Below are 24,025 nucleotides of genomic sequence, written 5' to 3'. Positions count from 1 at the left end.
CCACCACACACACACACTGTGAATAGGGAAAAAAAGGAGACAGATTAATAGACTGATTAAAAGCAATTTGTTAACACCTTGGGCATAAAAGAAGGATTAGTACAAACAGACACACTGTCCTATGAAGAACCAAAAAGGGAGGAACAGCCAATATAAGAGCCTGGAGTTCAAGAGACTCTTTTTAGCTGAAGTATATGGGCCAAAAAGATGAACAGTCTTCAATAGCCACAATGTTGTAAGGAAGCAGAAGCTGAAGCTGCAGGCTCCAAAAAGAAGCCTGAGTCAATTTTTTCAAGTGCAAAACTGAGGACCCACAAAGGAAAGAGTGGAAGCTTCACAAGGGAGGCCTGATATGAAAGGATGCCTTTAGAAATTGCTTGACCTCCAAACCTAGAGGGCCCAGAGGAGGAGGTTAATAGCAAACAAGCATGAAACAGCTGAGAGGTGAACTTTAACAGAGGAATATGCTAACCCAGCATGGATCAACTCACTGGCAAAATAAGACCAGAGCCAGGCGGATCCCCACAAAGAGTGGATCCTGATTATGCAGGCAAGGAACCAAACAGAAAATCTCTTCCCATTTTGGACACACAGGATTTGCACACTTGCAGCAGTGGGTTTCCTGGCCTCCTGCAGAAAACCTAAAGCATATCCTCAAGAAAAAAAGGTGCCTAAAAGTTTTAAAAACCATATCACCCACAATGTCCAACTGAAGAGTGGACAAGTGAGGGATGGATCACAGACACACACTAGTCGTATGTCACGAGTAGGCCCCACCCTGTGAGGTGCAAAAGTGTATTGAGTACCTCTGGCTCACGTTACAGAAGAAAGGGGGACCAATGCTGTCTGGGCCAGGAAAGTAGCCATGTAAGACTTTGTGGGAGTACTGCTCTACTCTGAACAGGATGTCTGGAATCCTTAAGAAAGAGGGAGGAAGGTGTGAGAAAACATCCCTTTCCAAAGAAAAAGGATAGGGTGTGCACATTCCAAGCCAGAAGACTTGAGGAGTCTGGTTTCAAAAAAAGAGGAAGATGTTTGTTCAAATGGGAGGCAGAAAGATGAGTATAATTGTTTAAAATCTGTAACCATAACAATAGATGTCCCTTCCTCTTAGCACTTTTGCAGTACTCTTAAAATGGCCGATCCCCTGCCCTAAAGGGGTAGCTTGACGTCCAGCCAGTATACCAAAAGCCTTTAGGTTAACAAAATATGCACCTGTAAATCACATACCACTCCAAAGCAAGGTGCTTAGGGTATAAAGGTGATGTTAGGATGTATCATTCTTAGAGACATTAGAGAGCCCCTGGAGGAACTCCAGCCCTAGGATACCAGAGGGTAACATACACACATTCAGAGGGACAAAGATCAGGGAAAGAGGGAGAGAAGTCAATACTGCAACAATGAAGAGGGCGTCTACTGTTATGGTAAGATTTTTGCACAACTGTACTTCCATGTCCCTTCCATCTCACTGTTGCAGTATTTTTAACTTATGAGGAATAGTGCAAAAGCTCAGGAAGAGATACAGAGAGCAGGAAGGGCCAGTAAAGGCCTTCTAGGAACCTATAAAGAATGGCCCCTAGCAAAACCAGCTCCAGCCCTGGGATATGACATCCAACTTGTAGTGCTTGGTAAAGGTACAGAATTAGCATCCAAAACCCATGAAAAAGCACCAGAAGAAGCCACAGCCCCAGTAGAGTAGCAGGCCTTAGCCATAGGCGGAATGTTCTTCTATGAAAAAGAATAATAAAATCTGGCTTTAGAAATCCAGAAGGAAATAATCTGCTTGGAAACCACTAAATCTAACGATCTAGGGTGAAAAGAAACAAAAACCTGATCAGATCTTCAGAAATCTTTAGCTTTGTCCAAATAAAATCCGAGTTGCATATGCACATCCAAATTGTGCAACACCTCCTCACTAACAGACTGCACAGAAGGGGAAAAAAATGGCAAATTAATAGACTGATTAAGAGACAACTCATTCACCACCTTAGACATAAACAAAGGATTAGTAGGAAGAGACACTGTACTTATGAAAACTAAAAAAGAAGGAACAGGCGTGGGGCTTGAGGCTCAGACACCAATCCGGCAGAACTAAAAGGCTAACAAAGAACAGTCTTCCAAGAACAATGCTATAAGGAAGTTGAAGCTGCAGGCTCAAAGGAGCCTGAATCAATTTCTTCAAAACAAAATTAAAGATCCTAGGAAGGAGACACAAGCTTCCTAGGAGGTCTAATATGCAGGATGCCTTTAAGAAACGTTTGGCCTCAATCCTAGAGGCCAAATGAGAAGCGAAAAGGCAGACAAGCAGAAATAGCTGAGAGGTGGGCTTTAACAGAAGAATATGCCAACCAATGTTGATCAATTCACACAAACAAGAGAGAACTAAAGGAATATCCACAGTAAGTGGGTCCAGGTTCTGAGAAAGACAGCAAACATAAAACTTCTTCAATCTGGTCAAGTAGATTTCCTAGTAGTCGGTTTCCCGGCCTCTTGCAGAACCCAAAGCACGTCCTCAGAAAAAACGTGCTTATAGGGGAATCAAAATCCTATCACACACAGTATCAGCTGAAGAGTACACAGGTGGGGTGGATGAGATATCCCTTGTCTTGTATGAGAAGATCCACCCTGTGAAGTAACTTGTGACGACTGCCCTTGGCTAAGTGCAGAAGAAGAGGCAACCAATGCTGTCTGAGCCGAAAGGGAATCACCAGCAAGATAGGATGACACTTATATGTAATTACTAGTCTAATGACCCCAGGGGGGCTTTTAAGCCTAGCCATGCTTCCTAAAGGTGAGAATCAAACCCTGTATTTTGTATCTGTAAGGTAAATACCTTAACCATTAAGACATCCTTTGGGGAGCATCCTGTGCTATCTTGCACAGTACTTCTGTAATGAGAAGAAGGGGGGGGGAAGGCATAAAGAAATGTCCTCTTCCATGAAAAAGATAGGGTGTCCACCTTCCAGGCCAGAGGATATGGAGTCCTGGCACAAAATAGAGGAAGTTGCCTGTTCAGAGGGAAAGCAAAGAGATCTACTTGAGGAATACCCTACTGGTGGACAATGTCCAGAAACACATCCCTGTGAAGCATCCACTAGTGAGATTGTGTTATGGACCTGCTCAGGGAGTCTGCCACAAAATTATGACTTGAAGGAATGTACACTACCTGAAGTACAATTTGGTGCTGAATAGCTAGTTCCCAAACCTGGAGTGCCAACTTGCAAAGAAGATAGGCCCTTGCCCCCCCCCTTGTTTGTTGACATACCACATCACTATGGTGTTGTCTGTAAAGATCTTTTGGGGCCCCAGAGAAAACTAGAGGCTGGAAAGCAGTTAGGGCCAACAAAAGAACTCTCATCTCCTTGATATTGATGTGCTCCTTCTGTTGCTGAGAAGACCAAAGGCCTTGCACCTTTAGGTTTCCAAAGGAAGCCCCCCAACCCTTGTCTGAGGCATCTGTGAAAAGCTCCCGAGAGAGAAGCGGTGGTTGAAAGGTAAGCCCTGGATTCAAAGTCAGTTGGTGAACCCACCACTGAAATTACAATTTGAGACATGGAAGAGGAGGAATTGGAAACTCTAGGATGAGAATGCTGAAGCCAAACTGACTTTAGATGCCACTTGAAGCTTTTTCATGTGCAATCTGGGGAACAGAAGCACAGTGATGGTGAATACCATGACTCCCAGAGCCCTCAGAAATTCCCTGGCTGAAATCAAATTCACAGGAAGAAGGGACTGAAAAAAGGAAATCAGAGTCAAAGCCTTGAGAGGAGGCTGGGATGCTAGCATAGGAACAGTCTGGATCCTGCATCCCAGAAAAACATGATCCAGTGATGGGTCAGGAAGGACTTATGAAAATTTACAGTGAAGCCCAGGCTTTGCAGCAGAGCAATCATCCACAGACGGTGCTATAACAAAATCTCTGGAAAGGAGGCTTGAATAAGTAAGTCATCTAAAAAAGGAAAGACCTGAATGCCTGTAAAAAGCAATCACAGGAGCTGGGCATTTGGGGAATACTCTTGGGGCAATAGAGAGGCCAAAGGAAAAAGCAGAGAACTGATAATGCCAGGAAGCAGCAGAGAAATGTAAAAACTTCCTGAAAATGGGATGAATAGGGCTATGAGGTAAACACCCTTGAGATCCAGAGAAACTAGAAAAGCCTGAGAAAGCAGTAGAAGGGAAAAAGTCTGAAGTGACAACATTCGAATGGAAGGAACCTTCAGAAATGTATTCAGATGAGAAAGATCCAGAATGGGTCTCCAAGTGCCCTCTTTCCTGGGGACCAAAAACATTCTGGAATAAAACCCCTTCCCCCTTTGGGAAGCTCAAACCTCTTGAACAGTTCCCTGAATCAAAAGACCCTGAAGCACCTCTACAAACAAGCTCAAATGGTCTTGAGGTGGCTGAGGAATGCAGATGAAGGGGGGGGGGATTTCCAAACCATGAAATACCCTTGGTGAATGATGGAAAGAACCCAAGAATCCTGGGTTATGCTTAACCAGACAGGAAGAGAAAGATGATGTGAAAGAGGAATGTGGATAGGAAGAATCTGGGTAGTCAGACAGTACTTGTTTTTTCAGGAAAGGAAGGCTTCTGAGGAGGGAACTCTCCTACCACCTTCTTGCCTTAAGGTGGATGATGAGACTACCGTCTAACCAAAGTTGGTTTATTGGGAAAGTTTCTCTGGAACTTTGGCACAGGGAAAATAAAAATATGTTTCAGATCGTGTAACTCCTTGCCTTTTTCCTGCAGGAACTTGAACAAATCAGCTGCAGCAGCACCAAACAAACATTTGTTATCCAGAGGAACATCCATCAACTTGCAGAGGTTGAAGCCATATAGCCAGGAATACCTCCTCAACACAGAGTCAGAAGCAGCAGCTGCAGAAGAAGCATCTGCTGCATCATAATTACATTTAAGGCAGAGGCACAGGGAACTAATCTAAGGGGGCGGCGAAAGCCAACACATTGCGGCTAGGCTTATAAATGCCTTTGGGCAGATAGCCTAGTACCTACCTATGAACATATAATGGAATGGCGAGCTACCTTTGAAGAAGCCCCTAACAGAAACAAGGCAGAAGTCTTTCCCTCAAAATCAGGAAGGTCAGAAATAACCTGGGAAGCCTGAGAAAGAGCAGCTAATACATATCTGGTCATATGAGTCTGAAAATTAACAGCCTGAAAGGCTAGGGTGGCTGAAATATAAACCTTTTTATCCAGCCTTTTCACAGACCTGCTGTCTTTATCAGAAGGAAGAAGCTTGGCAGAAAGCAGTAATTTAGAAGGCTTGCCAGAAGCCAGAGAGACCACCGAAGGGTCAGCAGATGGACACTTATAAAGGAATTTGCATTCATCAGGCACTTTATAAAACCAATCCATTTTTTTAGGAGCAGGGGGCTAAAAGTCTGAGGCCTGAGATGCAGAAGAAAAGGCATCCTATAAAGCAACCAAAACAGGAGGAACAGCAGAGGGTCTAGGAGACTCCATTTAAAGGAGTTCGTATTATCTCCTTCTGCACTTCAGACACTTGGGAACAATTCCATTTAAAGAATGTTATCATCCTAGCAATGGTAGCCCCAAAGGAAATTCAGGACTAGCAGACTCCTCTTCCTCAGAGTCAAAATGCAAAGGAGAAGGAATCTGGGTAAAATAGGCAAGGGATTCCTCTTCAGAATCCTCTTCTTCTTCAGAGGAATCTTGATCCCTAGATCTCTGGGGGAGGGGATGACCAAGGAGGAGCCAAGACAGAGACGCCTGAGGAGGTTTTAAGGCCATAACAATGTTGAACAAACCCTGTGTAAAATTCTACCATTCACTTTGAGAGTGCTTAGGAGCAGAAGAAATATGTTCTGTCTTTTGGTTCTTTTTTTTAAAGGGACGTCTGCCTTATGAAACATAGCAGGCTCTGACATCAGCCTACATTCAATAATTGTAGTTGGGACTTTCTCCCTCACCAGTATCTGAGGAACCACCCTAGGCCCTTTGGTGATAATCAGCTAAGGTTCCCCCTGAACGTCCAAAACAGACATCTGCAAGGCCTCCAAGGAGGTGTGAGAAGCCGGATCCATGCTGGCCTCCAAACTTGTCACAGCAGGGGAATCCAACCCAGGAACCAGACAATCCTCTAAGCTTTCACCAGTTCAAGAGAGAGGCATCTGGTCTAGGGGGCACAGCCGAAGAAGCTGACCTAAATTTTTTGGCCTTCTTCTTCAAAGATGGCTGACCCCCATGTCAGGAAGTACTTTCCATAGCATCTTTTGCTAAAAGTTTTAAATGCTGGTTTTCAAGATAGAGAGGGATGAAAGACGACTACGTAAGATCTATGGAACAAAAGCCTGACAAATAGTACAGGAGTTATGGTAGTGAGAAGCACCTAAACAAAACAAGCACTGCTCGTGACAGTTTTTATGGAGAATCTGTCTCCCACACTGGCATTTACCCTTTATGAATGACATGAAACAACACAAATGCTAAAAGTAAAAAAGGACAAGCAAGAAAACTCCAATGGGGCACTTATCTGAATGGCTAGGTAAACCAGCAACAACTTGAGCGATCAGATTGATGATCAAAGATGGCATTCGGACTGGCAGCAAAGAAGTACTGAGGATGATATGCCTGGACGTCACCTTGTGTAGGAAGCATACATGTGACGTACGGCATATCATTAACAACCTAAAGGCTTTGTTATACTGGCTGGACAGTGGGCTGCCCTTGGCAGGGGATCCCTCATGTTAAGAATACTGCAACAGTGAAATGGAAGGACATCCACCTCTACCTGAGCAGTACCGCACCAATGGACATTGTCCAAAAACTCATCTTTGTGAAGTATCCATTCATTAGCCTGAATACTAGACCTGCTCAAGGAGTCTGCCATTATGTTTTTCTCTGAATGAATGTATACAGCCTGAAGAGTCACTTGATACTGAACAGCTAGAACCCAAACCTGAAGAGCCAGTCCACAAAGAAGGTAGGACTATGTCCCCCCTTGTTTTTTGATATACCACATCACTGTGATATTATCTGTGAAGACTTTGAGAGGCCCTAGAAGAAAGAGGGTGTAAAATGCCTGTAGGATGAAAAGGACAGCTCTCATCTTCTTTATGTTGATCTAGTCTGACCTCTGATTAGGAGGCCAGAGACCCTGGACCTTTAGGGAACAGAAAGAGGCTCCCCATCCTGTGTCTGAGGCATCAAAGAAAAGTTCCTGAGAGGGGACTGGGGGCTAAAAACAAAGTCCTGGATTGAGAAACAGCTGACAAGAGACTATGTGTATGGTAGCCCTACACTTATACCTGTTGCCACAAGAAGGGTTATAAATAGGCTCATAGATTTAAAAAAAAACAAAAAGTACGCCAAGGCACCAAAAATCACTAAGAAGTCCACAGGTACCCTGAATATGGAATGGAGACTCCACGCAGTAGTGCAAAAACACGAACTGTAGCAAAAATGACAGATATCTTCACACACACAGAGAAAAATTAATAGGTTTTACTAGCCATTCTTGAAAAATCCAAATTGTAGCCAAACCAAAACTTAATTCACTGGAAAGCAAAACCCAATAACACAGGAACCTCTTGTCAAAGTTTCAAAACACCACTGTAAAAATTTGAGAGTTGACGAGTCGAACTGTAATGAGTGCTGCACCTGTGGTGTTGGAATAAAACCCCTTCTCCTCTTGGGAAGAGGGCACAGCTTGAATGCTGTCTTTTTCCAAAAGGCCCACTAAGCAGTTCTGGGAAGAAAGAAAGCTGCTCCTAAGGAGGTTGAGGGATACCTAGAAAAGGAGGAAGGGATTTCCATATCATGAAGTACCACCGATAAAGATGAACAGAACCCAACAGTCTTGAATGACCTTTCACCAATTGGGAAGGGACAGGGAAAGATGAAGGGATAACGGAACCTGACTCAAGAAAAGGTGAAGCAAACAGTCAGACAGAACCTGGCTTGCCTTGAAAAGGAGGCTTCTGAGAAATAGGAGTCTGAGTAGACTTAGGATGAACCCATCAAGAACCCTACTTACCTTTGTGAGGAGGGCAAGGTTGTCTGCGAACAAAGGCATATTTCTATGGATAATGCCTCTGGAACTTGGGAATAGGAGACAGAAAAACATGCTTCAATTCCTGCAAGGCCTTACCTTTATCCTGAAGGGACTTAAAAAGCTCAGCAGCAGCAGCAAAGCCAAAAAGACTCTTATTGTCAACAGCATCCAATAATTTAGCCTTAATATCATCAGGCAAAGGTTGGAGATGAAGCCAAGAGTAATGTCTCAAAACAGAACTAAAGGCTGCAGCCTTAGAGGCGACATCAGCTGCATCATAACTACAGCTAACAAAGTGGAGAGCTACCTGAGATGTAGAGCCCAGTAAAGAGAGGGCCAAAGCCTTCCCTTCAGTATCAAGGAGGTCAGAGATTGCCTGGGAAGCCTGAAAAAGAAGGGCTAAAAGACACGTGGTCATATGGGCCTGGTAATTAACAGCCTGAAAGGCCAAGGTGGCAGTAGTATATACCTTTTTGCCTAATTGTTCAACAGCTCTACTGTCCTTGTCTGAAGGAAGTAGTTTAGTTGAAGACAAAAGTTTAGAGGGTACGTCAGAACATACAGACAAAACACAAGGTTAGCAGAAGGGCATTTGTATAGGAACTTACAATCATCATTTTTCTTGGGGGCTGGATGTTGAAAATCCGGGGCCACAGAGGCTGCTGAAAGGGTACCTAGGAGCTACAGCAGATAGCTTAGTGGACTCCATCTGGAGAAGCTCATACCTGTTTTGAATGTCAGAAACCTGAGAACAGCCCCATTAAAAATGTACCATTATATGAGAAATGGTATCCCTAAAGCAGTTATTCCAAAGGAAAATCTGGGCTAATAGATTCTTCCTCCTCAGAGCCATAATCCAAGGAAGAAGGGATCTGAGAGAAATAAACCAAATATTCTTCCCCAAAATCTAAATCCTCTCAAGAGGAGTCCTGGTTTCTGGAGTAGGGTAGATGATCAAGGGGAAGCAGGCAGAGAAACTCCTTGGAGAGGCTTTAAGGCCATCAATGCAATTAAACAACTCCTGGGTAAAATCCTGCCATTCATGCTGGGGATATATAGCAGCATGAGAAAAATGCTTGTTTTTTTCTTTTGAAAGACATCTGCCCTAAATACCCTAGGAGGTTCACACTGTTGCCTACACTCGACCAACCTAGTAGGAATCTTCTCCCAAACAAGCATCTGCGGCATCCCCCTCAGTCCATCTGAAATAATCAGCAGAGACTCCCCCTCAACATCCAAAGTGGATGTCTGTAGAACCACCGAGGACATGCAAGAAGTCAGATCCATACCAGCCTCCAACAAGGTCACAGCACAGGAATCCAGCACAACAAACTGGTAATCCTCTGGGCATTCACCAGCCTCGAGAGAGATGTCTGGGGAGGTGGGACAGCAGCTGAATTAGACTTGAGTTTCTTGGCAGGTGACTGACCTTCGCAACATAAGGTTTCTGCCACAGCAACCCTGCTCCAACAACTTAAGATGCTAGCTCTCCAGGTAAATGGAGAAGGAGAAGAATCAACAACATGGGGCCTTTGGGACAAATGCTTGGCAGACAGAGCACTGCATATGGTTGTGAGAAGCACCCAAACAGAAGAGACATTGCTCGTGATGATCCTCATGGGGAATCTGCCTCCTAATAAAAGATAAGAAACCCTAACTTGGCACTTACCTGAAACACAGCTCATAACCAGCAGAGAAGGCGCTTAGACGGACGATCAATGATGGCATTCAGACTGGTGGCAAAGAAGTTCTGAGGTATGTACATCCATACGTCACTTTTATGCCCTAAGCTTTGAGTGGGGAGCATAAGTGTGACGTACAACATCTATAAAATCCTAAGGCTTTGGTATACTGGCTGGCCGTTGGGCAACCTTTGGCATGGAATCCCTTTGGTAAAAAATACTGAAACAGTGATATGGAAGGACATCTATGGAGTACTCCTTCTACTCTTAACAAAATGCACTGATAGAGAGCATACAATGTCAAACAAAATGGAAGAAGCAAAACCTGAGAAGCAGCACTCCAACTTAGGTAGGAATGAGACATAGGCACCAATGAGTGCTAACTGAGTCTGCTGTCTCAGAGGGAAGTACCATTTTTTATGTCACCACCTTCGCTTCCTGAAAGATTCCAAACTATGAACTGCCACAATGAAATCAGCAAGCCAGAGAGTACTGTGGTGCACTTTCACCTCTGCTATAGCATCTGACTATGATTCTTACTCTTTACAAGTCTACAAGTCCCCTGATCTGTAGTACTAACAACCATCTTGAGTTCAACAGCCAAGCATCAGAGACTCAATCATCATTAAAGGCCACAAGCAGTCACACAACAAATGTAGTTCCTAATGGTCACTGATAGACACACTCCTACTCACCTCATTTGTTCCCACAGAGCTAATCACACAGCTAATTTTTGCATTGTCCTTGGATTCCAAATAAATTGCTTGACTCTTGTGATACCTGCTCAAAAGAGGAAAGCACAGAGAGAGACCATAAAAGTAAAATATTAATTTGTCGTGAAGCATGGGTCACACAAGTCTGGTACTTAAATATATTGCAGAACCATCAAGCTGTTAAAATGGTAAATGCAAGCACTGATGCACACAATCTAGTTATTATGTACATGTTATATATTTCTTAAGGAGAAAGAAAAAAATCAGCATCTTGTTTGTGGTGGTGGTCTATTCTGAAATAGGCTATACTATGCATGACAGATATCCAAAATGCAACACTTACTTTTAAATGGACCTCTGAATATAAACATCTACTAAACATTTTATGAACTAATGCTTTTGTAAGGGAAGGTGTAATTTTATTTTCATCCAATAACTGTACAGCACAAATACATAATTTAATTTTAGAAGAGATGTGAAAACTGATACATGACATGTTCAAAGGGGTACAATAAGCACCTCAAAGGAAGAGCTAAATGAAAATCATGTGCTTGCTAACAAATACTATGTTTTTCAGATTTAACTCAAATATTTTAGCATATTTTACTTAAACTTCAGCATGAACCAAAAATGTGAAATGTTCTTTTCAGTGGTTAAACATCAAATGCCATATTTTATGAAAATAAAAAAAAAATACATCACAATCATCAGAAAGCCTAAATAAAGCAAATACTGTGAGAAAGTACAGTTGTGTAAAATCTTACCATAACAGTAGATGTCCTTCTCTTCACTGTTGCAATATTCTTTACAATAGGGATCTCCTCCAAGCCCAGCCTGACGTCTGGCCAGTATACACCAAAGCCTTTAGGTTGTAATGGGTACTCCGTACATTACACACATGCTCCCCACGCACAGCATAGGAGATAAAGATGACATCTAGACGTACCATCCTCAGAACTGAAAAGCCCCAGTAGGAATGACAGTGCAAGGATACTTGTAGGTAACAAGCACATTCAGCAGGAAAAAGAACCGGGGGGGGGGGGGTGAACAGAAGGGCATCTACTGTTATGGTAAGATTTTACACAACTGTACTATGTCCTTCCATACTGCTGTTGCAGTATTCCTTACAATAGGAAGAGTGCAGCAGCTCAGGAAGAAGACTGGGAGGAGGAAGGTCCAGCAGAGCCCTCTAAGAAGCCATGGAAAATGGTGCCAGCAAAGCCAGTTCTGGCCTAGAAATTACATCCAACTTAAAGTGCTTGGTAAAGGTATGCATAATCCAGATAGCTGCCTCAAAAATAGAATTAGCATCCAAACCTTTGAAAAAAAGCACCAGAAGAAGCTACAGCCTTAGTAGAATGACCCTTAACAAAGGAAAGAAGGTCTTCCCATGGAAAGTCTTCAGATATCTAAGAAGAAATGGTTTGCTTGGTAACAGCCACACCTAAAGACCTAGGATGAAAAGAAACAAAAAGCTGTTCAGATTTATGAAAACCTTTAGTCTTATCCAAATAATATCGGTGCTGTCCATGCAAATTCATGGTGTGCAAAACCTTCTCACTAGCAGACTACAGAGAAGGGAAAGCATGGGCAAATGAACAGATTAATTAAAAGGCAACTCAAACAACTTGGGCATAAAAGAAGGATTAGTAGGAAGGGGCACACTGTCCTTCTGGAAAACTAAAACAGAAGGAATAGCCATAAGGGCTTGCAGCTCAGACAGCCATCTGGCAGAAGTAAGGGCCAAAAGAAGCTCAGTCTTCCAAGAACAATACCGTAAGGAAGATGAAGCAGCAGGGTCAAAAGGAGTCCGAGTCAATTCTTCTAAGGTCCCAGGAAGGAGGGACAGGCTTCCTGGAAGGCCTAATGTGAAGGATACCTTTAAAAAACTGTTTGGCCTCAAATCTGGAGGCTAAAGGGGAAGTCAAAGTCAGACAACCAGAGATAGCTGATAGGTGGGCCTTAACAGAAGAATACGCCTACCCAGCATTGACAAATTCACACAAAAAAAGAAAGAAACAAAGGAATATATACAGTAAGTGGTTCCAAGTTAAGAGAAAGACACCAAACAGAAACCCTCTTCCATTTGGATAAGTAGGATTTCCTAGTAGTGGGCTTTCTAGTCTCCTGCAGGACCCAAAGTACGTTCTCAGAAAAAAAAAAGTGTCTATGGGGGATCAAACCCTACCACCCACAATGTCAGTTGAAGAGTGGATAGGTGAGGATGAATGAGAGATCCCTTGTGTTGTGTTAGTAGGCTCAGCCTGTGAAGTAACATGACTACTACCCTTGGCAACATGCAGAAGAGGAGGGAATCAATGTTGTCTGGGCCAAAAGGGAATCACCAACAAGATTTTGGGAGCATCCTGTTTTATCTCGAGAAGGATGTTCGGAATGAGAGGAAGCGGAGAGAAGGCATTAAAAAAAATCCCCTTCCAAGAAAAAGAGAGGGCTTCCACCTTCCAGGCCAGACAGCATGGGAGTCTGGCATAAATTACAGGAAATTGTCTGTTCAGAGGGGAGGCAAACAGATCGTTCTGAGGAGTACCCCACTGGTGGACAATGTCCAGAAACACATCCCTGTGAAGAAGCATCTATTCATGGGATTGAGTTAAGGACCTGTGCAGAGTGTCTGCCACAATGTTGTGCTGTTGTCTGTAAAGAGGATGAAAAGTCTGAAGAACCAGCAGAAGGGCTCTCATCTCATTGACACTGATGTTCTCCTTGTGTTGAAGAGGAGACTAGACCCTCTGTACCTTTAGGAAGCCAAAAGCTGCTTCCCATCCCACGTCTGAAGCATTTGTGAATGGCTCGTGAGATGGAAGAGGGGGATGAAAAGGGAGCCCTGTATTTAAGGACAACTGCTGGATCCACCAGTGGAGTTCCTTCTTGAGACAAGGTAAAAGAGGAAAGTACAATTGTGTACACTTAACATAAATGTAGATGTTAGAGTGTATTCACTGTTGCAGTCATTACATTTGGGTTATCTGCTTGCAGGTAGCCCTCAGTCGGCCTCATTAACAAAGTCTTGGGTCCTGCGTCGGTTGCTGTCCCTTCTTCCATGACGTCAGGTCATCAGGGGTATAAAGCATGCAGCCGACGCCATTACATCAGTTTTTCTTGCCCCAGATGACAGGTGCCCCCCAATGGGGAGCAATTAAAAAGGACAATGATATACCTGCAACAAAAAAGCAAATACACCAAAAAGGCTTTTAAGCATAGTAAAGGAAAGTAGAGGTACAGCCAAAAGAAGTTAGGCGGCTGGAGGGAGGGTAAACCAGGACTGCTACAGTGAATACACTCGAACATCTACATTTATGGTAAGTGTACACAACTGTACTATGTTCTTCGTGTTTCACTGTTGCAGTCATTACATTTGGGTAGATTCCCAAAGCTATGGTTGGGAGGAGGAATTCAAATAGCATTAGGACCAGCTATAAGGCCCTGCAAGACTGCAGTGGCAAAGCCAGCACTGGATTTAGAGAAAATTGGCAAATGATAATGCTTGGTGAAAGTATGTACAGAACTCCAGGTAGCAGCTTCTACGATGTCCCTGGTAGGGACGCCTCTGAGAAAGGCTGTAGAGGTAGATGCAGCCCTAGTGGAGTGAGGTCTGATCCCCTGGGGGATAGGTTTTCCATGAGCCACACTGGATTCCACCTTGGGCATGAAAGATGGATTGGTCCTGAGAGACACCTTGTCCGCATGAAAGATGATGAAAGGCTCCACTGCCATAAGGGTCTGTAATTCAGATACCCTTCTAGCTGAAGTGATTACTAAAAGGAAAGCTGTTTTCCAAGAAAGTAATTTTAAATCTGCAGTGGCAGCTGGCTCGAAAGGAGGTAGAGTGAGTTTCTCCAAAACAAAGTTAAGGTCCCAGGCTGGGGTTGGAGCTCTCCTGGGTGGTGTCAAATTTTTGGCCCCTCTGACAAACTACTTGAGCAGCGGATGAGGGAAGAGGCGTGGTTCTGTGTTATAATGAGCTTAAATGGCTGAGGCGTGGATTTTAATGGAGGAAAAAGACAGGCCCTTGTGAAGCATCTCAGTTAAGTATTGTAAAATCTGAGGTAAATGGGGCGCTGCTGTGCTTATCCCTTGAGATTGGTTCCAGGCACAGAATCTTATCCATTTTTCTGCATCGGATTTTCTCGTGCTAGGCCTCCTTGCCTCTAAAATGATATCCATCACAGGTTTACTGAGGGAAGGTAAAGGAGATATTATGTAATTAGCCAGGCTGCAAGGTTCAGTGTTTGAAGCTGAGGGTGCAGAATCTGGTTCTCCTGCTGAGACAACAGGGAAGGAGTCTGAGGCAGGTGCCATGGGGATAACCGTGACACACTGCGCAGGAGGGGGTGTGGCCAGTCTGGAGCAATCAAAATCATCCTTGGTTTGTCCTGTTTGATTTTTAGTAGTACTTTGGAGAGCAGTGGCTGGGGGTGGAAGGCAGGGAAGGCATAGACTGATAGGTATTTCCAGCTGAAGGACAGAGCATCCACTTTCCAGGCTTGTTTGTGGGGAGTCCTTGTGCAAAATTTGTCCAATTGGTAGTTCTGGGGAGAAGCAAACAGGTCTATATCTGGGCTCCCCCATTTGCTTGGCAACATGTTGAAAATCCTTGGTTCCAGTTTCCACTCGTCTGGGTCCATGAAGTCTCTGCTTAGTCCGTCTGCCAGTGTATTTAATTTTCCTGGCAGGAACTGAGCTTGTAGGTGCACTTGGTAGCTCAAGGCTGTGTTCCACAATGCCATGGCTAGTCTGCAGGGGGGATAAGAATGTGTAGCCCCTGCTTGTTTATGTACCACATAACAGTGGTGTTGTCTGTCTTTACCATTAGTTGTCCTGGAAGAATGTGGTCCCTGAAGGCTGTCAGAGCATTATTTCTTTTTGAATGATATGCAGGTGCATTTGACTTGGGTTCCATTTGTCCTGAATGCACTTTCCTGCCAGGTGAGCCCCCCATGCATAGTCTGATGCATCTGTTGTTAAGGTTTGGGCAGCAGGGGGTGGTGTGAAAGGTAGTCCCTTGTTTTGGTGCCAGGCCTCTGCCCACCAAAGGAACTCTAGGCGTAGGCAAGGTATGACAGGAATCATTGCTTCTACATCCTGAGAATGTTGACATCATAGGCTTTTTAGATACCACTGTAGTTTCCCCATATGCAGTCTTGCATATGGAATTAGAAGAATGCAAGAGGCCATAAATCCCAAGGCTTGCAGAATTTGTCTTGCAGATAGCAGGTTTTTTGTGGCCACTTGTTTGAAGTAGGTTGTCAAATGAATTTGTTTTGAAATTGTGAGGTAGGCCATCTGGGAAGTTGTATTCAAGCTTGCTCCCAGGAATATAATTTGTTGACAGGGTACCAGGTGTGATTTCTTTTCGTTTATGATGTACCCCAGACAAGTTAGAACCCTCTGTACAAAGGCCAGATGATTCAAAAATATGTCCTGGCTTTCTGCCTGAATTAGACAATTGTCCAGTTATGGGTATATTTGAATATTTCTATGCCTGCAAAATGCAATAACTGGAGCTAGGCACTTTGTGAATACCCTGGGAGCAGTAGATAAGCCAAAGGGCAGTGCAGAGAACTGACAGTACGTGTAGCCTGCTTTGAAGTGTAGGTATCTTCTGCAAGATTCCCTGATTGGGATGTGCAGGTATGCTTCTTTTAAATCTAGTGTTGCCAACCAGGCATCTTTGCCTAGCATAGGAAGTAATTGGTGAAGAGTCAGCATCTTGAATTTTGGAATCTCCAAAAAGGTGTTTATTGTAAACAGGTCCAGGATAGGACGCCATGAATTGTCTTTTCTGGGTACCAGGAAAAGTCTCGAGTCGAAACCTTGTCCCTTTTCCTCTTCTGGTACCAATAACCCTCATGCTTAAGAGACAGTACTTGTTTTTGGGCCTCTGCCCACTGATTTGGGGGTAGGTCCGGCCACCCACTTGGTGTTGGCAACGTGTGGAAGTGAAATCTGTATCCATGGGAAACTATTTAAAACCTATTTGTCCTGGGTAATGAGTTCCCAGTTCTTTGCATGAAGAGCAACCTTTCCCCCCAAAGGGGCAGTCAGTTGATAAGTGCTTGGAAATTTTAAAAGGAAGTTATTGAGACAGTTTACCATAGGGGGAAGTCTTATTACTTCCAGATTTGAAAGTGGAGGTCCCCCACTGCTTAGTCCTGTGTGTCCCCTGGGACTGAAACCTGGGGTTTTTGCTGTGTCTGGGTTTGGTCTGAGAAGACCTGGAAGGGGCTGGAAAGGACCAATTCTCAGAGGGCCAGTGCCTACTAAATCTAGGAGGCTGAACTTGTAAGAAATCTTTAACAGTCTGCATAGATTTAGCTTTATCTTCCATCTTTTTCAGACCTTCCTCAGCCTTGTTGCCAAACAGGCAGTCCTGATTTAAGGGAGCATCCAACAATTTAGCTTTAACATGTTCAGGCAATGATTGTTCCTTAAGCCAAGCATGCCTTCTGAGCAAAGACCCAGTAACAGCGGCTCTGCAAGAGGCCTCTAATGAATCAAAACCACATTGCAAAGTATGTTTTCCAACTTGTTCAGCAGAATGCATTAAATCCTGTAATTCTTTATTTTCCACACAGTCAGGAATCAACATAATTTTCTGTTTAAGCAATCCAATAACATGTTGCAGATACTTCAACATATGAAACTGGCAGTTTAAAGCCCTAATGGCCAAGGTTGCAGAAGTGTAAACCTTCTTACCCTATCTATCCAGCGCCCTGGAGTCTCCATCAGAAGGAGCAGGATTTTTAGCAGTAGAAGCCTTAATGCCCTTGGGCCCCTGTGAAATAGTCTCTGGATCCACAATAGGATTTTTGAAAAGGAACTTGTGTGACTCAGGGACCCTGTAGTATCTGTCTGGTTTTCTGGGAGCAGAAGGCAAGGAATCGGGGGCCAAACTAGATTCCAAAAAGGCATCATCAACAATGTCTAGTACAGGAGGAATAGCTAAAGGCCTATGCTGAGGTAGGAGTAAGAAATCCCTAAGCCTCTTTTTTGAATCAGAAAAATCCTGGCTTTCCCAGTGGAAATGCTCCCTTAGAGTATGCAAGGTTTCCCCAAAAGAAACATTTTCTGAAGGGGAAGCAGAGGGAATGGAGTCCTCTGCATAAGAATCCTCATAAGTAGATAACGGCAAATCCAGATCATCAGAAGAATCAGAAAAAACAGAATCCTGGTCAGAAGATTCATAAACCACTTCAGTCCTAGGCCTCTTAGAAAGGGGGGGGGGTTGGCTACCCCTGATTAGAGTTATTAGATCTTCAGCCATTCTTATCATTTGTTTTTGGGGCATAGAGGCCTAAGCATGTGACCTGGGCGTTGTTTTTTTAGGCATGGTTTGAGATTTAGGCCTAAGAGAAGAAGGAGGCATTGGTTTAATATGCAAGTCCGTAGGCCTGAATACACTCTCAGACGCCTGTGCCTGCACAGCGGCTCCAGACCCATCCAAGGTAGAGACATCCACGGGTTCCATAGCTGAAGCATCTCGCGGCATACCACACTCTGAATGGGTCTTAGTAGAGGCCTGCGAATCAGAAGCAGCAGGTATCAGGGGCTGCGAAAGCGCCTCACTGAGTACCGGCGAACTGGCGACTTGCTTAGGAGAAGTGTCATCAGCAGCTTTGGACCTCGGCAGCCTGTCTCTGTCTTTATCTTTGCATTTTTTCAGTATCCCGGTAGTCGGATGGCTAACTGATGACATTTCTGGATAATTAAACGGAGAACTGAAATATTTAGAGGCGAAAATGTACTGATGACGGATAGTGTGCTGATTACATAAAGCACAAAACCGACAGCAAGGTACGTCGTGGTGAGGGCCTAGGCAAGCAATACAGTACAAATGAAAATCTTTAGGAGGTATTTGCTTTCGACAAGTAACGCAATTATTAACTTTTACTGACATCGGTAAGTAGCAAGAAAAAGTTTCCCCAACGGGGTACTTAGCTTTTAGTTGAAGACTTTGGTTCTGAAACTCGAAAATGAAAATTTCAGGAGACGGCCGACCGGCACTTGCGAACTGCTTCTGCTTCGGGCACCGCACGGCAAGAAAGACTGATGTAATGGCGACGGCTAAATGCTTTATACCCCTGACGACCTGACGTCATGGAAGAAGGGACAGCAACAGACACAGGACTCAAGACTTTGTTAATCAGGCCGACTGAGGGCTACCTGCAAGCAGATAACCCAAATGTAATGACTACAACAGTGAAACACGAAGAACATCTATAAATTCTAAGGGATGACCATGTTGAAGCTAAACTTGACTTCAGAAACCACTTAAACGTCCACGTGTGAAGTCTGGCCAGAAGGAGCATATGGATGATGGAAGCTATGAAACCCAGACCTCTCAGAAACTTCCTGGCTGTAATGGAAGCTAGAAGAAGAGTTTGAAAGAAGGAGATTAAGGTCAAGGCCTTGGGAGGAGGCAGGGATGCCAGCAAATGTACCGCCTGAATCCTGCAACTCAGAAAAACATGGTCCTGAGAAGGAGTCAGAGAAGACTTTTTGAAGTTTTTTGCAAACCCCAGCGTCTGAAGAAGAGAGATGGCAAAATGGAGATTTTGCAACAGGATCTCTGGAGAGGATGCCTAAACAGCAGGTTGTCCAAGTAGGGAAATAAGTGGATCCCCTAAAGCCTGCAAAAAGTAATCACAGGAACGAGGCATTTGCTGAATAAATTGGGGCAGCAGAAATGCCAAAGGGCAAAGCAAAGAACTGAAAATGGCAGGAATCATCAGAGAAACGTAAACACTTCCTGAAAAGGGGGTGGATCGGAATATGGAGATAAGCATCCTTGAGATCCAGAGACGTCATATAAATTTGTGGAAGCAAAAGAAGGAACAAATTCTGAAGGGACAATACTCAAAAGGTGGGCACCTTTAGAAAAGTCTTTAGATGAGAGAGGTCTAGAACTGGTCTCCAAGTACCCTCTTTTCTGGGTACTAAAAACATCCTGGAGTAAAACTCCCTCCTCCTTTGAGCACAGGCACCTCTTGAATATTACCCAGAGTCAAAAGGTCCTGAAGCACCTCTGGAAACAAGAAAAACTGTTCCTGAGGAGGCTGAGGAATACCCATAAAAGGGGGAAGGGGATTTCCACATCATGAAATACCCCTGGTGAATAATGGACAGAACCCACGATTCCTAAGTAATCTGTAGCCAAACAGGAAGAGAAAGAGAGAGGTGAAGAGCAAGAGGAATGTGGCTGGGAAGAATTGGATAGTCAGACAGCACCTGGTTTGTCTGGAAGAAAGACTTCTGAGTAACTAAAGTGTGAGTGGCCTTAGCAGGAGGAGACCGCTCATCACCCTTTTTGACCTTAGGAGTAGGGTGAGATTGCCTATGAACAAAGGCTGGCATATACTGGGATAGTTTCTCTGAAATGTAGGAATAGGAGAAACAATTACGTTTGAGTTCCTGTAAAGCCTTCCTCTTACCCTGAAGGGACTTAAACAAATCATCAGCAGCTTCACCAAACAAGTGCTTATTATCAAGAGAGGCATCCATCAATGTAGCCTTGATATCATCAGGTAAAGGTTGAAGCTGAAGCCATGAATACACCTCCTCATCACTCACCCAAAAGCAGCAGACCTAGGAGAAGCATCTGCTGCATTGTAACTACACATGATGGAATGACGAGCCACCTGTGAGGAAGTCCCTAACAGGGAAAGAGCAGAAAACTTACCCTCGGAGTCAGGAAAATTGGATATAACCCGACAATCCTGAGGTAGGAGAGCCAACACGTACCTGGACATAAGGGTCTGATAATTAATAGCCTTAAAAGCCAAGGTAGCCGAGGTGTAAACCTTCTTACCTAGCCTTTCTATGGTTCTTTATCACAGGTTAACAACTTGGGCAAAGGAAGCAATTGAGAAGGCTTGTCAGAGGCCACAGACACCACTAAGGAGTCATCAGCAGGACCCTTGTTCAAAAATATACGGTCCTTAAGCACCCTAAAAAAAACCTATCAGGTTTCTTGGGAGCAGGGAGCTGAGAAACAGAAGCTTCAGAGGCACTGGAAAACATCCAAAAAAGCAGCCAAAACAGGAGGAACAGCAGAAGGTTTAGGGGATTGCATCTGCAGCAACTCACAGTACCTCTTATAGATCTCAGAGACCTGAGCAAAATCCCATTTTAAAACTCCATCATCCTGGAGACTGTGTCCCCAAAAGAAATTTCTTCAAAGGGAGTATCAGGACTGGTAGATTTATAGGTTCATAGGTAGGTACTAGGCTATCGGCCCAAGGGCCTAAGTAAGCCTAGCCAACAAGGTTCCCTGGCTTACACCACCCAAGAAAGTTATTTTCCTGTGTCCAGTTGAGCAGAGCCACAGAAGTGATCCCTCGGGTGTATTTCCTATTTCCCATCCACTCATCAAACATTTTCCTCTTCCTCTAACCCATAGGCCAAAGAAGAAGGAATTTGAGAAGAGTAAGCAAGGGATGCCTCATCAGAATCCAACTCATCCTCAGAGGAATCCTGATCCCTGAGTCTTTTAAGAGGAGTAGAAGACCAAGGGGAATCTGGAACAGAAACACCCTGAGGAGGTTTCAATGCCATCAAAGCACTAAACAAACACTGAGTGAAGGTCTGACACATTCTGTGTATCCTTAGGGGCAAGAGAAACAAGTTTATTTATTTATTTTTAATGGAATGTCTTCATTATAAAACTTGGAAGGCTCTGACCCAGGATGGCATTCAGTAATAGTAGTAAGGACTTCTTCTGACTAAAATCTGAGGAACACTCCTAGGCCCCTCAGAAATGATCAACTGTGGTTTCCCCTGAATGTCCGAAATGGATGTATGCAAAGTCTCCTGGGACGTGCTTAAAGCTGGATCTCCACCGACCTCCAACCCAGTCAGAGCAAAGGAATCAAACAACAAAGCCAGGTGGACCTCTGGGCATCCACTCACCTCGAGACAAAACATCAGTGGAGGCTGAACAGTGGAAGATTCCCGCCTAGGCTTCTTGGCCTTCTTCCCTGACAGCAGTCCCTCAGGGTGGGAAGTTCCCTCCATAGTATCTTTCACAAGAAGTTTTACTCACTGATACTCCAGATACAGCGTCAAAGAAGAAAGACTACTATGCAAAGTTTTTGGTACAAAAGCCTGACAGATGGAACAAGACATATAGTCATGTGAGGCGTCAAGTCAAAACAGACACTGTTCATGGCAGTCTTTATTGGGAATCTGTATCCCACAATGGCATTTACCTGTTTTGGATGACATGAAACCCCACAAGCAACAAAAAGACCTATAAAAAAGGAACCCCAATGGGGCACTTATCTGCAACGGCTCAGTAAAACCAGCAACCGAACATAGGCATTCAGACAGACAATCAAGATATGGCATTCGGACTGGTGGCAAAGAAGTTCTGAGGATGTTAAGTCTACACATCACCTTGTACAGTGTACCTAAAAGCAACCTAAGGCTTTGGTATACTGGCCAGATGTTGGACTGCCCTAGGCAGGAGTTCTCTAATGTTATGAATTCTTCAATAGCGAAATGGAAGGACATCATGAGAAACAGCAAAGTGCCTAAAAGATTTCAATTATAGAAGCTCATAGTACTTCATCTGAATATCAGACATCTGACAAAGTCCCATTTGAAAATTTCCATCATTCTGGAAATAGTGTCACCAAACAAAATCTCCTCAAAAGGAGGGTCAGGACTTCTTCCTCTGAACTGTGGTCAAGTGGCGAAGGAATCTGAGGGGAATATATCAGGGTTTCTTTATCAGAATTAGCAGCATCCTATTCAGAGGAATACTGCTCCCTGGGCCTCTTGAGAGGGATAGAAGACCAAGGGGGAGCAGGAATATAAACTTCCTGTGGAGGCTTAAGAGTCATAAGGGCATTAAACAGGCCTTGAGTGAAGTTTTGCCATTCACTCTGAGGACCTTTTGGAGCAGGTGAAATGTATTTAGTTTTCTGCTTCTTTTTAAGTGGCATGTCTGCACTGAAAAATTTAGGAGGCTCTGACCCCTGATGACACTCTATAATGGTAGTCGGAACCTCTTTCCTCACTAATATTTGAAGAACACACCTAGGCCTTCCATTAATAACCAGCCATTGTTCCCCATACACTTCTGAAGTGGACGTGTGCAATACTTCTACTGACATGCGTGGAGTCTGATCCATGCCAGCCTCCGAAGTGGTGGTGGCAAAGGAATCCAAGAAAGAAACAAGATGATCCTCCGGGCTTTCATCAGCCTACAAAGAAACATCCAGTGCAGGTGACACAACCAAAGAATCTAACATAGTTTTCTTGGTCATTTTCTTCACTTCAGCTGACCTCAAGCCGGGAAGATCCTTCTTTAGCCAACAGTTTAAATCTTTGGTGCTTAAGTAAATCACAAGGGAAGAAAGCCAACTATACAGCATCTTAGGGACTAAAGCTTGCCAGATCTCACAGGGCATATGGTCGCAGGAAGCACCTAAGCAGAGCAAACCCTGCTAGTGACTATCTTTATGGGGAATCTGTCTCCTGCACTGGCATTTCCCCTTTCTGGCTGACCTGAAACCCAACAACCAGAAACAAGGCAAAACAAAGCTAAGAAAATAAAAAAACAATGGGGCACTTATCTGAAGTGGTAGAAACCAGCAGATTAATGAGTGTTCTGACTGACAATCGAAGATGGTGTTTGGACTGGCAACAAAGAAGTTATGAGGATGGTATGTCTGGATGCCAACTTTATGCCCTATGCTGTGCACAGGGAGCATACGTGTGATGTACGGTGTACCCATTACAACCTAAAGGCTTTGGTATACTGGCCGGACGTCAGGCTGCCTTTGGCAAGGGATCTCTGTTATGAAGAATACTGCAACAGTGATATGGAAGGACATCTTCCAAAGCTGTAACTGAACAACAGAAATGAGTACTGATTGTATCAGCTGATCTGCAAAAAGATCTGAGAGAGCCCCTTCTTTGCCACACTGATGTATCACCCAATGGGCTAGAAAGTTTCGCTTGGATCTTGAATTTCATAGTCTGAACATTATGACAACACATAAGCACGCTTACAAAATATAAACAAGAATGGAAAACTATATAATTTGCCCAACTTGTAGGAAAACTCATCTGTAGAGGCAAGCAAAAAGGCTCAGTAGAAACAAGAGGATCAATAGGAATAAATATTGAATGTAAAGGGCCTTCTTGATGATAAAATGATATATGCAGTCATATATCTTTAAAGGCTGGACTCTAAGGTACTCTGCAATGTGTTATTGCTGGGAACAATTTCAAAGATAATCAAAATCTTCCCAGGAAGGCAAGAACAAAAGAAAGGCCTGAAAGCAACAGCTCAGAAGACAGAGATCTGTACAATAAGGTGCAAAAAAAAAAAGAGTCTGATTTCTAGAATCATGTCCCAGGTAATAATGTTGGGCAAGGGTATAAATCAATGACCAAGTGGCCATGACAGTAAAATGTCAAAAAGACAAATTACTTAAAACAAGCAGTGGACACCTGACTCTGCAGCACAGAGAAAATGAATCTTGAGTGTGAACCAGTGACCAACATTGCATCAGTAGCCCTGGCAATGGAGAATCCACGTACGGCAGGGAGAAGAATGAGGCCCAT

The 24,025-nt window shown here is 43.9% G+C and overlaps 1 protein-coding gene across 2 annotated transcripts in view; it reads right to left on the bottom strand.

Annotated features, from left to right (window-relative positions):
• Positions 1 to 24,025, bottom strand: part of SUDS3 (SDS3 homolog, SIN3A corepressor complex component) — a 1,220,864-nt gene that overhangs the window by 43,647 nt on the left and 1,153,192 nt on the right. For both annotated transcript variants that reach the window (XM_044068332.1, XM_044068334.1), the window contains one exon: positions 10,412 to 10,496. In XM_044068332.1, the coding sequence (XP_043924267.1) occupies positions 10,412 to 10,496 (85 nt within the window). The remainder of the gene's footprint in view (positions 1 to 10,411; positions 10,497 to 24,025) is intronic.

The sequence above is a fragment of the Protopterus annectens genome, chromosome 4.part0 (genome assembly GCF_019279795.1).
Source record: "Protopterus annectens isolate FY-2018-M chromosome 4.part0, PAN1.0, whole genome shotgun sequence".
Taxonomy (NCBI): Eukaryota; Metazoa; Chordata; order Ceratodontiformes; family Protopteridae; genus Protopterus; species Protopterus annectens.
Note: the sequence above shows the minus strand (reverse complement) of the source record. Positions and strands in the feature narration are given on the sequence as shown.